Genomic DNA, 18,230 nt, shown 5'->3' with positions numbered 1-18,230 from the left:
AATATTCAATGATAATTTATCATACCGTCATCTTCTTTTTACATTCATAGTACTGAAATATTGCTTTAAGATCGGCTGCAAAAGAATGAAATATTAATATCAATTTATTTAAATTGTTTTCTATATTCGAATGAATATTATTTCAAAATTACCCTTGGCATGGGATAAGCTACCAGCATGTTTTCTCGAATTTCCCCTCTGAGTCGAGTGTGTAAATTCTTACTGGTAAGTGGAAATTTTTGACAATTCTCGGAAGGATCCTTTACAAATTTTAATCCAAGGGTTCCGGAGGATTAAAAAGAAAGAAGCCTGTCCAAATATGATTTAAATAAATCTCTAAAGATATTTTCATCAAGTTGACCATATTTTTCTCAATGGTTTCACAGGTCATTCTTTAATTAACTTTTCACAATACGAATCTTTTAATAAAGTTAGCTATTTAAGAAGAGAGCAAATTTTACTTTTCAAAGCCATCTTTTGAAAGAAAATCAACATCAACTTCTTGGAAATAAATTGGATTTTCCATACATTTAGTAACCACAAATACTTGTAATAGTTTTGATTTTTAAATTTAGTGCACAAAAGCCCACGTGATCAATTTCCAGTATTACCAACAGTCCTTGAAAAAAGTCCATAAATTTTCCACCATGTTAACAAATAAAACATGAATTTTCCCTAGTATAAATAAATAGTATCTGTTTAGCTCCTAAACTAAATTGTCTTGACATTACTTCAGAATGTATTTCTGTCAGCTAAACTTACCTTTAATCTAATCAGTAGGCGGTGTGATTAATTCGAATTGTAATTTATCTCTTTTATACGACAACTAATTTTAGTTGAACATGTCGTTCAAATATTACTCCAAAAACTATAAAAAAACAAAACCTTCAATGAAAAGTAATATTTAAACAATTAGAACATGATCAATGGGGTAAGTTTAAGTTCAAATCACGATGTTTTGATATTTGTTAGACTTTTTCTATCAATAATTACTTTTAGCGTATCATTCTGCAAACTAATGATGTTGAATCATTGCTACTTTTTCCGATTAATTGTGACCTTCTAGCTTTACTCATCTTTCCAGGTGTGTCATCGTAATTATTAGTTTCAGTCAACACCTCTGGTAGAACCTTACAAAATTTATTTGCAAATTGAACATTGTTTTAATACATAAATATTCGATATTTTTAATTTATTGTTTACAGAACTCTATTGGTGCCTCTATTGGATAAATAATAATTGAAACGATGTTTTAAACGTTTCCATAAAATTAATATTGGAAATGGAAATGAAGCCAGATTCAGAAAATTATGATCAGAGTTCTGGATCGCTGGATAACAATGGAAGTATGATTTCGAATGTGGTATCAAGTGGTGAAAACGGAATTTCGGAAAGTGCTCAAGAATCATCTGAATCATCAGGATCATCAACAAACTGTTTAATAAATAATCAAAATTCAGAAGAAGGACAAAGGAAAGATCAAAGTACACCAGTTTCTCCTAAATGTTTTTCTAATGCATGTGATGAAGTTACTAGTTTAGTTATTAAAAATAAAATTCATCAAAATGGAAATTCGGAGAATGAAGATTTATCAAATTCAGTTTCTGATGGAGAAAATTGCAATGGTGTTTCAGAAAATGTCAACAGTACAGAGAATAGTGATGCAAATGTGCAACCTACTTACTTGCAGAATATGTTAAAGAAAAAGCAATTTATGGGAAGTGTATTTGAAAATTCAAAACCATTACATAATTCTGAGACGTCCAATTGTGCCAACGAGCCTGTAAAAAAAAATATGATCAGAAAGAAAGAATTTTTAAAAAACAATCGTCGTGCTGGCAGTGAAGATTCATCTTTAAATAAATCAACTACAAATCAAAATGATATAAGACAATATTCACTCGATGATCATAATATTTCTACTGGTATATTAGAACTTGATGAAGCTTGTAGTAGTAGTAGTTCATTACAACACAAAAGTACAAATGTTTCTGTAGACGAAGCTGTATCATTGCCATTAGATTTTCTTGAATCAAATTCTGAGGATGCTGCAACTATTTTACACAAACCATTTAAACTTCCAAGCCTCGTAAATTTATATGAAGCAGTAGAAGCACAACGAATCGAGCTTGAAGAAAATGCAGCAGCAGCAGCAGCGGCTTCAATAGATTGCGCTTCGGGAATAAGCAGCCACGAAGATAATGCTCAAGCACTTGCTTTAGAGCCTAGATCGTCTTATAGTAGTGAAGGAAGTAATTCTGATACTGAATCTCAGCGAGTAACTGATATTCTGAAGAATGAGTCAGCCAAGAAAAGAGTACGAAGCATCAATGGAGCAGGATTACCAGATCGAGTAGAATATTATCAATTGTGGCGAAGCACTGGTGGTCCATCATCAATTCAAGATTCTATGCATGATAATATGTATCCAAATCCTCCACCATTACCACCGCGAGCTACGCATAGGCCTTTACATCGTACTAATGCTCTACCAACTGCTTTACCTACGTTATCTCATAAACATCTTCATAAACATACTGTTCCTTGTCGTCCTGAAGATTGTTTTGGATTTGAAATTGTTGATGTCGATGAAGCTATGGCTCTAAAGACTCGAACGGCTGTAACTAAAACCATTGCTTTGTTAAGTTCTCCAAGACCTCACAAGCCATTAATTAGATCAGAAACTGGAGCAACAAGTCAACCAGAATGTCCTCCAACTCCAACACATCGTCCAAAGCCTTTAAGACCTTCACAAATTTGTTCTTCTGATTCATCTGTATCATCTGATGAGTCACTACCTCCATCTTGGGAAGCAAGAATTGATAGTCATGGAAGGGTTTTCTATATTGATCATGTAAATCGGACAACGACTTGGCAAAGACCTGGACAAACATCTCGAAATGGTTGTGACATGCGTCGACAGCAACTTGATCGAAGGTATCAAAGTGTACGAAGAACGATATCACGACCAGACAATATTGATCGTGAAGCTGGATCTTCTGTGTCAAGTACTAGTCAAGACACTGAAGACAGACAAGATTTTAATCGGGTAGAAAGAAGTGAAACAGAGCCGTTCGATATAACAACAATACCTCCTGTTTTATTTCTTTCACGACCTGATTTTTTTACTGTACTTCATACCAATATGAATGCTATGGAGCTTTATAATCGCAATCCAAGCCTTAAACACATGATTAGCAGAATTAGAAGAGATCCATTAGTTTTTCCACGATATGAACATAATCGTGATTTAGTAGCTTTGATTAATTTCTTTGCTGACCCATCGAAAGATTTACCACGAGGCTATGAATCAAAATTAGATAGGACTGGTAAAAGGTTCTTTATCAGTCACGCAAGAAAGGCTACGTCATTTATTGACCCAAGGCTTCCAACTGAAGCTGCTCATCCACGAACTGTTCTTGATGAAGCGCCTATTCCACCTCCTCGGCCTCAACAGTCTGGTATTTCAGCTGTTCCAGAAATTCCAGTGGCTTATAGTGATAAAGTAGTTGCTTTTCTACGACAGCCAAATATTATAGATATTCTAAAGGAACGTCAGTCGTCTGTGGCACAAGATATTCCTCTAAGGGAAAAAATAAATGCCATCAGAGTAGAAGGAACAACAGCTTTAAAAAGATTAGGCCATGATGTGACTTTGGCTGTGTTATTAAGTTTATTTGAGCAAGAAATCATGTCTTATGTTCCTGGAAATATTGGTCGATCTCCAATAAATAGTCCTCATGCATCACCTGGCTTTACTAGAGCATCTGCACGAGCTCCTGCACCTTACAGACGAGATTTTGAAGCTAAACTAAGAACTTTTTATCGCAAACTTGAAAGTAAAGGATTTGGCCAAGGACCTGGTAAATTGAAACTGCATATAAGAAGAGAACATCTTTTAGAAGACGCTTTTACAAGAATTATGGCGGCATCAAAGAAAGATTTACAAAAAGGAAAGTTAGTAGTGATTTTTGATCATGAAGAAGGACTTGATTATGGTGGACCATCTCGTGAATTTTTTTTCCATTTGTCTCGAGAATTATTCAATCCTTATTATGGACTTTTCGAATACTCTGCTAACGATACGTATACAGTTCAAGTTTCTCCAATGTCTGCATTTGTTGATAATTACCATGATTGGTTTAGATTCTCTGGAAGAGTTCTAGGTTTAGCACTCGTTCATCAATATTTACTTGATGCTTTCTTCACTAGACCTTTTTACAAAGCATTACTACGTGTTCCAGCAAGCTTAAGTGATTTGGAAAGTCTTGATCAAGAGTTTCACCAGAGTTTAATGTGGATTAAAGAAAGAGATATCAGTATTGAACCTCTTGAGCTCACATTCTCAGTAACTGAAGAGCTTTTAGGACGTGTTGCTGAACGAGAATTAAAACCTGGGGGTCGTAACATCGTAGTAACTGAGAAAAATAAAAAAGAATATTTAGAAAGAGTTGTTAAATGGAGATTGGAACGAGGAGTAGCCGAACAAACAGAATCACTCGTTCGTGGATTTTATGAGGTCGTTGATCCACGATTGGTTTCAGTATTTGATGCAAGAGAATTAGAATTAGTGATTGCTGGTGCTGCGGAGATCGATTTAAATGATTGGAGAGCACATACGGAGTATAGAAGTGGTTATCATGATGGTCATCCTGTCGTTGAGTGGTTTTGGAGTAGTATTAGCAGATTTACCAATGAACAACGATTGAGACTTCTTCAATTTGTCACTGGTACTTCTAGTATTCCATATGAAGGATTTGCTGCTTTGCGGGGTTCGACGGGACCAAGGAAGTTTTGCATTGAAAAATGGGGTCGACCAAACAGTTTGCCCAGGTAAGTTTTATATTCAAAAACTTTTTATTAAATTGGACATTTTTTTCGATGCATTACTTACTACCTAAAAAAACGGATAAAAACTACTTTCTGTAAAGTAAAAATAATAACTGTTCAATTTAAATTTTATTGTAAGCGTTCTCAATTAATATTTTAATTAAATGGATATATATTTTTTCAGAGCACACACTTGTTTTAATAGATTGGATTTACCTCCATACCCAACTCCGGAAATTTTATATGAAAAATTACTCTTGGCAGTCGAAGAGACCAACACATTTGGCATTGAGTAAATTATATTTAAAATTAAAATAAATGATTCAATTTTACAAAAATTTTTAAACGTCGATATTGATGTATTTATACAAAATTTATGTCAGGTTAATTAATTTATAACAGATGATCAAAAAGCTTAGTAATTATTTATTATATTGTAAATATAAAATCAAATGATAATAACTATTATTGTCATAATTATAATCGTGAAGAAATGAAAATTTGGTTTTCATTCTATAGAGTAAAAGCAGAGAAAATAGACCTGCATAGAAGTTCAATGCTGTATTGTGTTTAAGGATCACCCCAGGCCATCCCAACTGTGTTAAACTCCTACTTGGCTCCAAAGAACCCATACTAAATTTTTGGAACACATCGGCCCATTTCAAATAAACTTCTATTCACGTCTCTCTTCTCTGGTAAAAGCAAATTTTAAAAATGATTTATTGATAATGTATGAATTTAGGTAAAAATGTGATTTAAATGACTTCAAATATTTTTATTATATTGTTTTAAATTATTTTAAAATATTAGTAGAAAGTTTTATTAAAAGATTCAAAATCTTTACTAAAAATATTTAATTCATACATTTCATATCTTAGAAAATATTATTGAACAGCTTTGACAGTTATGAAACGTAAAGCCTTAATTTACGCACAGCAATTACAAATCATACGAATTTAAGTAAAAATAATGTTTGTTGAATGTCTATGAAATATTTTGAAACGCTTTAAAATTCGGTTATCTAGATATAAATCTAGATATGATGATTTTTCTTACTTTTTTATGCATAAAAAAGTAATAATAAAAATAACGAAATAATCACGAATATAATATGTAGATGTTACGAAGTGTTTTACACGAAATTTCAAATGTATATCTAATCTCATTAATTGCTCATAATATACATCGATATTCATTGGTTTGGCCGAAATTAAAAAGAAAAATGAACAACAAAATGAAACCACCAATAATTCGATCATCGATTCTAAATCACTTTCTATGATATAACTATAAAAGGAATAAATTAAAACAATAAAAAAATTAGATAGGCATAACTTGACAATTATGATCACTAGATACATCCTAGAACTCATGACAAATATAAAATTTTATTTTAAAAGATATTAGCGTAGATATTAAGTTGTAATTGATAAAGGCTTAATTAAAATGGAGTGAATGAAAAAGTCTGAAACTGCGATTTATTCTAAAGTTTTTCTAAAAACAGAATTAATCCATAATAATGTTATTTAGAAAAAGAGACTTAACGATAAGTCTATAAATTGCATAATTTAAGTAAATCATCAAAATAAAAAATTATTGCAACGATAGAATGATGATTCTTTAGACGTGCTTAGCTTTTTTAATTTATTTATTATGCATTAATTATGCTGAATAATGAACTTATGGTTTAATAATTAATCAACTCAGATATATCATCGGAGTTTTTAAATATTTATTAGTTTTATACAGAGCTTGATAGTTGTACACCGTCAGCGCTTTACTATTTTTATTATGTATTACAAAAAAGCGATGAATGGCATAATAACTTTGCAAACGTTTTGTCAAAGTATCAAGTAATTATATATTCATTTTAAAATACACATAAAATAATTATTTGTGCAATGTATTTTCAGGAAAATTATGTTTACTTTATTAAGTAGGTTTTATTTATTTTCGAACAAATTTTTTTGAAAGCAAAAAGATATGTGTCAAAGCATTTATACTTCGCATTTGTTCTTGATTCTAGTCATTATTATTGATAATTATAATAATCACGGAAAATATTTATTATAGTTAGACAGTTAAATCTGTTAAAATATTGTACAATTAAAGTTTTAAAAAACTCAGTGTTGTCTTTGAAAATAAAAAACCCTTTTTTCTTAATGTTAAATGAGACAAAACTTGTGATATGTAGGAAGACTTTTAATTTTTACTTGTCATCTAACAGCTTGATTATTTTCTTCTCATAAAACAGTTCTATTTTGAAAAGGAATATTTAGAATGCTCTTCTGATGACATCGTTCACATTCACAGTTTGTGTTTTTGTTTTTATGAATAAAAAGAAGATAATTCTTCAAAAGAGATAATGTAGTTTATCAATTAAACCTTAATAAAATTAAATAACAGTACTTTCAAATTAAATCATTCTATTTTGTATGCAAAAGCTTTTAAATATCATTATAATTAAAGGGAAATTAAAATGTATTCTAAAGAATTGGAGCATATAAAAACAAGGGATTATCTGAATACCGAATCTATTTTCAAAATTGACGTATACAAAATGAGAAAAAAAAATTATAAAGTAAAAGTAATAAAGAATAGATTCATCAAGCGGAACGAGTGAATGAACATTTTAGAAAACCAGTACTTTTTATCTATGAACATTCTACAGTTAAAGTTTTTAATAGGTTGATGACTAAAGAATGAGGTAATCTTTTATCTGCTTACATCAAAGAAAAGTTGAAAATAAATTTTTAAAGAAATTAAATTCTAAAACACGTGTAGAAATGGGAATTTAGTACATAAATCCTACTCGTGTAATAAACCGGATGAGTGTAGGTTTTAAATCTCAGAAAATAAAGTCAATTACACCTACATGTGACAATCAATATCCCTTGTACAATAAAAACAATTGATACTAAAAAGATTATGATGCATCTTAAAAGACTGATTTATCGCAAATGAAAGAAAAGATTCTAAAAATCAATAATTTTGCTAACTCGTGAAGGTCATATTACCTGGTGGGGGTGTAAAAGCATCAGAGCATTGGAGTATACACAACCGGCACCAACATCAAGTGTTAGGAGCTGAGCCTAAGGAGGGTATAGGAAGGTGTGTTGCGCATGGCTGCCTAATCGTTGGCGTGGACTTTTTCGTTTCCGTTATCTAGACAATTTATAGCCCTCGAACGTTTTACTTTCATAACTAAAAGTCAGTAAAGTTTTTTAAAAGACAATTCCTAAAGTGAATAAAAAAAATGTGCTGTTGTCATCAGTGAAAAATTAAAAAATCCCAATTTTAAAGTAGTAAGCTTGCCACGATACTCGTGTACATATTCATGTTGGCTTATTCACTCACAGCGCAAGTACCGGTGCATGCTGGTGTGCTTACTAACTGAGGGAAGAAGAGGGGGAAAGAGTCTGTTCTGTGCTCAGTGGGAAGAATCAACGTCAGCCATCTTAGTGTTGAGAACAGTCGTAGTCTGACAGTACAGTTCTTCTATATTCATGCCGTCGATTACATCTTCAATCGATCGCCTATGCTAGTGAAAAACGGAATAAATATTCACGAGGTTGAGGGTTTTGTTGGTTCGTAGTGATTGCATCTGCGAGTGAATTTTTTGATAAAAACAAACCAAAATGGATACTCCGAGAGAACGAGAGATTGCCGCTGAGGATAGCATCAAAGTTGTCTGCAGATTTCGACCTCTCAATGATTCTGAGGAGAAAGCTGGCTCCAAATTTATTGTTAAATTCCCTTCTGGCGGAGATGACAATTGTATTTCTATCGGAGTAAGTTTATTTTGTTAAATTTGTTTTTAATTAAAAAAATTTTTTTAATGCATCAGTTTATTACGAATGAATATGCGACGGCGCACAGCTGACAATTGCAAAAAAAAAAAACGTTTCTATCCGTTTCACAAAGTTTATTTTAATTGTTTGCTATGCTTCAAGTACTTTAACCATAAAACACCTGATTAAATTTACTACTATAACACACAAATAAATCGAATGAATTTTTTATGACGTTTCGATTGAGTGTATAAATTTCCTGGTATTTTCTATATACAGCTTTACGAAAATGATTAAACTATGTAACGGAGATGAGTCATAGAACAATCAAAGCATGAAATTTGTATTTAGAGTGATCCGAGAAAACTTTTTTCATTTTCATGTTTTCCAAGCTCAATTTAGGTTATGTACTCATTTGGATGATCTACTGTAATTAACCTATATTTTAAATTAATCAGTCATCTTCAAACATCTTCATATTATTATGAAACATAGGCTATGACTCTCTTTCGTATTTTAAAGATTTGAAACTAAATTCTCAAGGAACAAATTTTATTACCATAATTCTTTGTCCTTTTAGGGGAAAGTTTACCTGTTCGACAAAGTCTTCAAACCAAATGCGACCCAAGACAAGGTCTACAATGAAGCTGCTAAGTCAATTGTCACGGATGTACTTGCCGGATATAATGGTACAATTTTCGCTTATGGACAAACTTCATCAGGTAATTTAAACGTATTTTTGTTTACACTCATTCACTTCTTTCACCATTTTATGTAATATTACTAATGCACTCAACAACAGTTTGATGCGACTTCATCAATTCACTGTAGCTTATAGTTGATGCTCTTTTATTTATGACGAATATTTTTAAAAAAACAATTGAATTTTGAATGGCAGGTAAAACTCACACAATGGAAGGTGTCATTGGAGATGCTAATAAACAAGGAATCATTCCAAGGATCGTTAACGACATTTTCAATCATATCTATGGAATGGAAGAGAATTTGGAATTCCATATTAAAGTATCATACTTTGAAATTTATATGGATAAAATTAGAGATTTACTTGATGGTAATCTATTTTTAATATCAACCTCTTTTTATTCAAATTCATGTTACTTGATAGTAAAAACAAAAGAAATTTTATTGACACATGGCAGAAAATTTTTTCATTTACACTTTAGAGGAAATTACACATTGCATCACAAATGTAGAAGAAATCAATATTTTTTTTTTATTTTTACTTGAAAACATTGATCTTGAATATCATATGATATCAATACTAAGTAAATATATTATCAGATAACTTAATACTTTTTAAATATTTTCAGTTTCCAAGGTAAATTTAAGTGTTCATGAAGATAAAAATCGTGTTCCTTTCGTTAAAGGAGCTACTGAAAGATTTGTGTCTAGTCCAGATGAAGTATTTGAAGTAATTGAAGAAGGAAAATCTAATAGACATATAGCTGTAACTAACATGAATGAACACAGTTCTCGTTCACATTCTGTATTTTTAATTAATGTCAAGCAAGAAAATTTAGAAAACCAAAAGAAATTATCTGGAAAGTTATATTTAGTAGATTTAGCAGGTTCTGAGAAAGTTTCAAAGACTGGAGCTGAAGGAACAGTTCTTGATGAGGCTAAAAATATTAATAAATCATTATCTGCTCTTGGAAATGTCATATCTGCATTAGCTGATGGCAATAAAACTCATATTCCTTATCGAGATTCAAAGTTAACACGTATTTTACAAGAATCTCTTGGGGGTAATGCTAGGACAACTATCATTATATGCTGTTCTCCTGCAAGCTTTAATGAATCTGAAACTAAGTCTACTCTCGATTTTGGTAAACGTGCAAAGACAATTAAGAATGTTGTATGTGTTAATGAAGAATTGACAGCAGAAGAATGGAAACGTCGCTATGAACGTGAGAAAGAAAAGGCTGCAAGATTAAAGGGAAAAGTAGAGAAATTGGAGTCAGAATTGTCTCGTTGGAGACAAGGCGAAACTGTAAAGCCAGAAGAACAAGTGAATCTGTTAGAAGCATCTGATTTAGTAGTATCTACAGTTGTAGTTGAAGGAAAAGATGATGGACCTATGCCTGCTATTCCTGGTGGTGGCTTAATGGCAGGATCTCTGTCTAACGAAGAACGACAGAAACTCGAAGAAGAACGCGAAAACTTGTATCAACAATTAGATGAAAAGGATGAAGAAATAAATCAACAGTCGCAGTATGTCGAAAAATTGAAGGAACAGTTAGAAGAACAAGAAGAATTGATTGCAAGTGCTCGAAGGGATTATGAACAATTACAACAAGAGATGAGCACAATTAATCAAGAGACGGAAAGTGCCAAAGAAGAAGTGAAAGAAGTGCTTCAGGCTCTTGAGGAACTTGCTGTCAACTACGACCAGAAATCACAAGAGGTCGACATTAAAAACAAAGAAAATGAAGCTTTAACAGAAGAGCTTCTTGCTAAACAAACTGCCCTCAATTCTACGACATCTGAGTTACAACAATTACGCGATATGTCAACTCATCAGCGTAAACGAACTGCAGAAATGTTGACAAACTTATTAAAAGATCTTGGAGAAATTGGTGCTGCTATTGGTGGTGATGAAAATTTGAAGGTATTTATTGTTATGAATTTTTTATCAAACTATTTCTTTGTTCCGGCTGATATTCATTATATATTATTTTAGTGCCAGATAACACCTGATATTAATGGTAAAGTAGAAGAAGAGTTCACTGTCGCTAGATTGTACATTAGTAAAATGAAATCTGAAGTGAAGAACTTGGTGCAACGTTGTCAGGGGTTGGAAACATTCCAAGCTGATTGTAATAAGAAGGTATGCATTATGATCTAGATATTCTTATTTTACCTTTGATGAATATTTTTTTTATTTACTTACCGTGGTAATTATTTTTAACTAATGTCTTTGATGTCTTTTTGTCATTTAGATCTGCGAGTATGAAAAAGAACTTGCCGACTGTAGACTATTGATTTCTCAACATGAAGCACGTATGCTGACATTAACGGAATCTATGAAAGAGGCCGAAGCACGCAAACGTGCTCTAGAGGAAGATGTTGATTCTCTCCGAGAGGAGTGTGCGAAACTCAAAGCAGCAGAACAAGTTCAAGCTGTGAATAATAAGGAAAAGGCTGAAGAGGAAGAGGCTGCAACGAAGATGCGCATCACCCTCGAAAAACAGATGGATCAGTTGCGAGACATTCACCAGAAACAAGTAGCAACATTGAGGGATGAAATCTCTGAAAAACAAGAAATGATCAATGAACTCAAAGATCAGAATCAGAAATTCATATTGGCACATAACCAAATTCAAGCTGACTATGAACGGCTGAAACAAGAAGAGGCTGAGAAATCACTTAAGTTACAGGAGATGATTTTGGTGAATGAACGTCGCGAACAAGCCAGGAAGGATCTCAAAGGATTGGAAGAAACTGTTGGCAAAGAGCTCCAAACTCTTCACAATCTTCGTAAACTTTTCGTTCAAGATTTGCAACTTAGAATCAAGAAGAATGTAAATGCTGAAGATAACGAAGATGATGGTGGCTCATTGGCACAAAAACAGAAGATTTCATTCTTAGAAAACAATCTTGATCAGCTTACAAAGGTTTGTTTATTCATTATTCATTTTATTTTACGATACATAGCGTTATATAAACTTGATCTCTTGAATATTAAATAATTTCTTGGTCTAAAAATTTAATTTATCTATGTTCAGGTTCATAAACAACTAGTTAGAGATAATGCTGACTTACGATGTGAGCTACCGAAATTAGAAAAGAGGTTACGAGCCACAATGGAACGTGTGAAAGCCTTAGAGACTGCATTGCGTGATGCCAAAGAAGGTGCAATGCGAGATCGAAAACGTTACCAATACGAAGTCGATAGAATTAAAGAAGCAGTTAGGCAAAAGAACTTGGCACGACGTGGACCTAGCGCACAAATTGCCAAACCTATTCGCGCTGGCCAACACCATGTGAGTGGTGTCAATGCTATTCGAACTGGAAATAGAGGTAAGGAATTTGAATAAATCATAAACGTTGTTTTATTTTTAAATGTATCGATGAGTTAATTTTTTTTCTAATTTTTAATTTATACAATATTATTTATTTTATGTATTATTTATTTTTTTTTATTAAAAATATTTTTTAATTATATTTATTTTATGATTTATTTATTCATTTTAATTTTTGTGTGTTTGAAATAGATATGGATAGTCACGTTCCGCGGTCGTGAACGTAACCCGAAATTCTTCACTTTTACAGAAAACGATCGCAAGAATGCATTTGCTGATGAAAAGAAACGAATTCCAGATATGGAATTAATTTACAATTCTTACACATAAACGATATGGTACACGAAATATGGATACTAGAAGTACTATATTTGCAACGAGCACCATCCGTTTAATTTAACTAAAAAAAAATAAAAATATTAAAAAAATGAGCATGTGCTTAGATAATTGCTAAGATAAATTTTAAGTTATTGTGTAATACTGCATGTCTCATCGATTTGTAAATAGTTAATTTTCATAAATTATTTTATTTAAATATCAAGGCGTGCTACAAAATATATTTTGTGATCGACAAGAAATTTCTTTCGATCTTACTGCGTCAAAGTATTACGTTTCAAGCGCTTTCTACACGCACGAATTATATATAAACGTTCATATGCAATCTTTTAAGGTTCACAATTAAATAATATAGTTAGAAAAATGAATAAATATTTCTTTGTAATATTTAACGGGTAAAATTGTGAAACAATATGACAGATACCCGACGAGCCAAGTTTTGAGCGATTATGTATACCTAAACATCAACTAAACGTATAATTCTTAATATCTAATAAAAAATCATGTTTGTACGAATATTTGAATTTTACCAGCACCATATAGTTAATAAAAAGAACAATTATTCAATAAATAATACAAGTAATGAAGTCCGCTTGTAATGAAGTCCGATTTGACATGCAGTTACAAAAAGATTGTACGAATGACTGTGGCTTATTGTGTAATTTATAATCGCAGAATAAGTGATTTTTTTTGTATGGCAACTATCTGAATGATTGTACTCTTTAAAAATAGGTTTGATAAACTGAATCAATTTAGAGGGCTCACTTAATTTTCATTAAGTGTTTTAAGCCTCTCTTTTGTGATTAAGATTCAGTAATTGGAACTGTTTTGATTAGAGTAAATATTTCTATGTAGTTTAAAAGTATCTATTTTTTATTTCATTTATTTCATCGATTTCGCTATATCCTATATCGCGATTATTTATATTAATTCATTATGTATTCTTATTAAATTCTAAAGACTTTTTATAGTCAATTTGATTATTACTCATTTGTTCTCATAATAAGTTTTTAACTATCATTCATTAATTTATATTTTTTTCAACTTTTCGTATCTCGAATTTAAAGTAATCTAATACATTGCTTTATTAGAATTTTCTAATTATTCGAATGTGTGATATACACATATTTATTTATAATTTATTTTATAATGATTATTATAAAAAATAACAAAAAAATTATGTGAATTTTTAATACTAAAGATTTTTTTTTGTCTTTGGTGCAATAGTTGGTAAAAATGTTAATGAACATCATTTCGTAAAATACAAATATAAACTATTGCTATCAAGCTATGAGCTTAATAAGATGATAAAATGTGCTTTACGTATTTGGTCGCTGTAATTTATAATTTTTAACTTGCGAGCCACATGTACTTGACCATTTTATGTTAAAATGATGCGGTATCGTTTGTTATTAATTTAAGAATAAATATAAATTCGCAGGCTGTAAAATTATTTTTAAAAATATGTTTATACGAGTTTAACATACTTGTATACATTCTTTGCAATGTTAGGTAGAAACAAATTTATATTGTATTAATTTCACAGGCATTGTAAAGTCTGTAATCATGAATAATTTAGAATTTTGCACAGTTATTCAAAAACATTTTTTTAATATACATCTTCCATTGATTCATTTTATTTTCTTTTTAGACATTTAGTTCGACTATTTGAGGAAAAAATTCATTTAATGTAAAGAAAATAATCTTTATCTGTATATAATAATAATTATAATAATAACAACAATAATTCCATCACTCTAGAATTTGAATATAACGTTATGTGCTAATGATGTTTACGCACCTCTGTGTCACGTACATCCTATTGCTGATCTAAATTTAAAGGAATGAACAATTATTTGAAGTGAGATTTTTAAATAATGAAAAAACAAATTCGCATTTATTCGTTTTATCTTTAATCTCAAAAACAATTATTTTTTTATCGAAAAGAAAATAACTATGTGAATGAATGTCAAGTATCGCACCTTTGCCTACCAAAGTCAAAGGTCTAATGAAATACAATGCGACTACTTGATCGTATTGTCCTTGTCGATATGTTACATAATTTTTATTGTTCTATGATATAATACCAGAAAGGCATTGTCACTCTTTTTTATAGATGAATCAATTTAATTAAATATGTGTTTATTAATTAAACGATAATTTAAATCCATAATTACTATCGCCTTTTGATATTACTCAGACTTGATGGATATAAGCCACATGGTCGAGTTTTAACTGATTTTCATCAAATTTAATGCATTTAAATTTAGAAGAATAAATTATTTCTAAAAGACATTATTTTTCAGAACACCATAATTGTTTTATCACAATAAAATTATATCTGAAGTTTATCAGAGAACTTTGAAACTGTTTTAACGATTTTTTATTAAAAAACAAACCTTTCTTATTTTAGAAATAATTTTTTCTACTAAAAAAAATTTGTTAATGTTATGTTACAGTGTCATTTGATAAAGAGTTGTCTCTTTTGATTCCTAAACCTCAGCATAAATTATAGTTAGCAGATGTCAATATTAATAAAATTAAATAAAAAGAATATGTCATAATTCTTTCTTAAAGGCTCTAATCCTTCTGTTTTGCGGTGCTCGTCGGAGATTGAGAGAATTGGGTGAAAAAATCTCGTATTTATTAATAATAAAGAGAGTTTAGATTATTTTTCATCGCTTAGAGATAATACTGAAATGATATTGCAAGAAATGAAATCTAATTCAAATGACGAAAAAATAAAAAAAATACTACAGATACCATAAAAATTTTTTGTGCACCAAGTGTAAAACATTGTTGACAATGAAGAGGTGGATCTTTTATCCAATAAGTTTGAATATACAATCCGTGCCTTTTTTAAGTAATTTTTTTAGCTAGGGATTATTTTTTTTTTGTAATTTATTTATAAATATTATTATTTATAACATCATGTGTGCATTCAATTTATAATATTATTGAATAAAATTGAGACATATTGTAATACTTAGATCCACCTCATTTGAAAAATAATAAACAGAGAAAAACGATACCGAGTATTTATGCTAAAATTTATTTAGGATAGATATCTTAGATTGTATATGCAGGGTGTAGAAAAGCTCTAGTTGTGGAGTCATAATTATAATTAATTAATTGTAATACTTATTACTATTGAATTAAAATTCATTTGCGATTATTATGTTGATTACATTACTGCTAAACCTGCATAAATGATTCATGTTTTCATTAAAGAAAGATCAGTAAATAATTACATTTCAGTTTATTTTATATATAAGCACTGTTCTATTTCTTTTAATAAGTACATTAAACAATCACTTTGATTCTATTCCCATGACAACAACCATGTATATTATTTTTTTGTCAATTTTGTAAATACTTTTTTTTTTAGAAAGCAAGTTATTTATTTTTTAATTTTTTTTTAGTAATTTTTTATGTATTTATTATGAGAAAAAATTTCAATTCCATTCTATTTGATCCTGGAGGATCGAATGTTTCAATGACATATCAAGGAACTAAATTAAAAAGAAAAGCTTTTGGTTATAATAAAAGATGTATTGAACCAGGAATACAAATAACTGAACCTAAATATAATCCTAGAGTTCTTGTAGGAAACTGGTTTGAAGAACAAATTAATTATGATCCTATGAATGAAAATATTGAATATAATAATTTAAATAATGACAAGCCTCAGAAGAAAATTACAGCAGGGGAATTCGCTCGAATAGTTAAAACTAAGAACAAAGTAAGTTGCATTTTATTTACATCTCAAAAGCACTGTAAGTATATTCAATAATTCATACTTGATTTTATCAATTTCTTATAATGATACAACATCCTTTTATAACTTATTGATTTTATAATAACTCAGGGATTAGGAAAAAGTTTAATTATTCAACCTAATGATAATAAATATCTCGATAATTATTCAACCACCTATGATTTAATGTACCGAGTCTTACCCCAACGTTTAGATGGTCCAAGATTACGAACTTATAATGGAAGGTACATCTTTAATTGAAATCAGTTTGGAATTAACTGTCAAACATTTTAAAATATTTTTAAATGAGTTTATTTATTAGAATAAATAAATGGGTTCCTCAGCAAGATATTACTGAAAGTTTTGGAAACATTACAGGATATGGAATGAAAGAATATGTAAGAGCATTACAAGAGGAAGCAATTTATGAAGCATATGACAAACCAAGAACTCTTTATCAGTGTGATTATGTTAAGAAAGAAATTCCTACTGATATAAAACGGTGATTATTCTATATATACTTATATTTATTTGTTGGATATTAATGATAATTAATTGTAATTAAGATTCCATAAGAAGCGAGTTGATCTTTATAAACCAAACTGGTATGATCTAGAAGTAGATTCAAGTATGAATTCATCTTGGAATCAAACTTTTGTTTCAAAACATATGAATTTGTGTAGAAGGGTTGCTTGTGGTAGATATTGAATGTCAATAAAAATGATAATATATTTTAATTATTCAAGATATTTTATTATCGAAATGATTGAAATATAGCATAAAAAATGCCATAAATGTACAAATGTACATACAAAAAAAAATGATACATTTGATAGTACACTTTAATTTCATTGGTGAAACGGTATTATTATGACTCTAGATGAGTTTAATTAATAAATAAATACAAAGTAACCACTTATTTTATACACATCAATTGAATACATATTATAACAATATGAAAAAGAGATACAACTTCAAAATATTTCTATTAACACTAGTAAAAATATTTCCCGGCAGTGTTTAATTTTCAATAACGTTTAACGGAAGCACTGTTGTAAATTTTTTTCAATTTACAAAAAAAACCGGAGAGTATGTATCCTTGGTTTTTTTAACACCATTATTTCTTATGAAAAGTATTTCAATTTATTGTAGTAACACAAAATTCTATGTAATCTCTTATGTGATAGAAAAAAATAAATAAACATAATTGTTAAATCCTTCAAAGTGGTAATTTGATTTAAAAAAGTTTTCCTTCGATCAAAAATGCAATAAAAAAAAAGAAATTATTATTATCATAATAGATAAAAATTAAACAAGAATATTTGTGTCCAATATTTTTTACTTATTTGTCGAAGTATATACGTACGTATCCTAGTGAACACACAAAGAATATTTGTTTATCACAAGTTTCAAAGTATGAAGCGTCGAACGCGATTGTTTTTATTTACTGTTTATCTTATTAAATAAATTATT

The 18,230-nt window shown here is 30.0% G+C and overlaps 3 protein-coding genes across 6 annotated transcripts; all 3 read left to right on the top strand.

The window, feature by feature from the left end:
* Positions 1–611: 611 nt before the first annotated feature.
* Positions 612–6,859, top strand: Hecw (Hecw ubiquitin protein ligase). 3 transcript variants are annotated; one of them, XM_035093734.1, is made up of 4 exons: positions 612–931; positions 1,000–1,084; positions 1,206–4,833; positions 5,015–6,859. In XM_035093734.1, exons 3-4 carry the CDS (start codon positions 1,283–1,285, stop codon positions 5,124–5,126), a joined length of 3,663 nt encoding a protein of 1,220 aa, XP_034949625.1. In that variant the 5' UTR covers positions 612–931; positions 1,000–1,084; positions 1,206–1,282; the 3' UTR covers positions 5,127–6,859. The 3 variants fall into 3 exon arrangements, with proteins under 3 accessions (XP_034949625.1, XP_034949624.1, XP_034949623.1); XM_035093733.1 differs by having other exon boundaries at positions 1,000–1,123; XM_035093732.1 differs by lacking the exon at positions 1,000–1,084.
* Positions 6,860–7,928: 1,069 nt separating this feature from the next.
* Positions 7,929–16,175, top strand: Khc (kinesin heavy chain). 2 transcript variants are annotated; one of them, XM_035093542.1, is made up of 8 exons: positions 7,929–8,621; positions 9,202–9,343; positions 9,520–9,693; positions 9,953–11,250; positions 11,323–11,469; positions 11,582–12,256; positions 12,368–12,662; positions 12,915–16,175. In XM_035093542.1, the coding sequence occupies exons 1-8, from the start codon at positions 8,469–8,471 to the stop codon at positions 12,992–12,994; spliced, it is 2,964 nt and encodes a 987-aa protein (XP_034949433.1). In that variant the 5' UTR covers positions 7,929–8,468; the 3' UTR covers positions 12,995–16,175. The 2 variants fall into 2 exon arrangements, with proteins under 2 accessions (XP_034949433.1, XP_034949434.1); XM_035093543.1 differs by having other exon boundaries at positions 7,930–8,621; positions 12,857–16,175.
* A 226-nt stretch (positions 16,176–16,401) lies between these two features.
* On the top strand, positions 16,402–17,905 carry LOC118073381 (uncharacterized protein C1orf158 homolog). The gene is made up of 4 exons (XM_035093859.1): positions 16,402–16,742; positions 16,869–17,002; positions 17,080–17,259; positions 17,324–17,905. The coding sequence occupies exons 1-4, from the start codon at positions 16,443–16,445 to the stop codon at positions 17,463–17,465; spliced, it is 756 nt and encodes a 251-aa protein (XP_034949750.1). The 5' UTR covers positions 16,402–16,442; the 3' UTR covers positions 17,466–17,905.
* Positions 17,906–18,230: the final 325 nt, after the last annotated feature.

The sequence above is a fragment of the Chelonus insularis genome, unplaced genomic scaffold (genome assembly GCF_013357705.1).
Source record: "Chelonus insularis isolate UGA/USDA-ARS -01 unplaced genomic scaffold, ASM1335770v1 scaffold_277_pilon, whole genome shotgun sequence".
In the NCBI taxonomy this organism is placed as follows: Eukaryota; Metazoa; Arthropoda; class Insecta; order Hymenoptera; family Braconidae; genus Chelonus; species Chelonus insularis.
The sequence above is the reverse complement of the archived record's forward strand: the minus strand, read 5'-3'. Positions and strand labels throughout refer to the sequence as shown.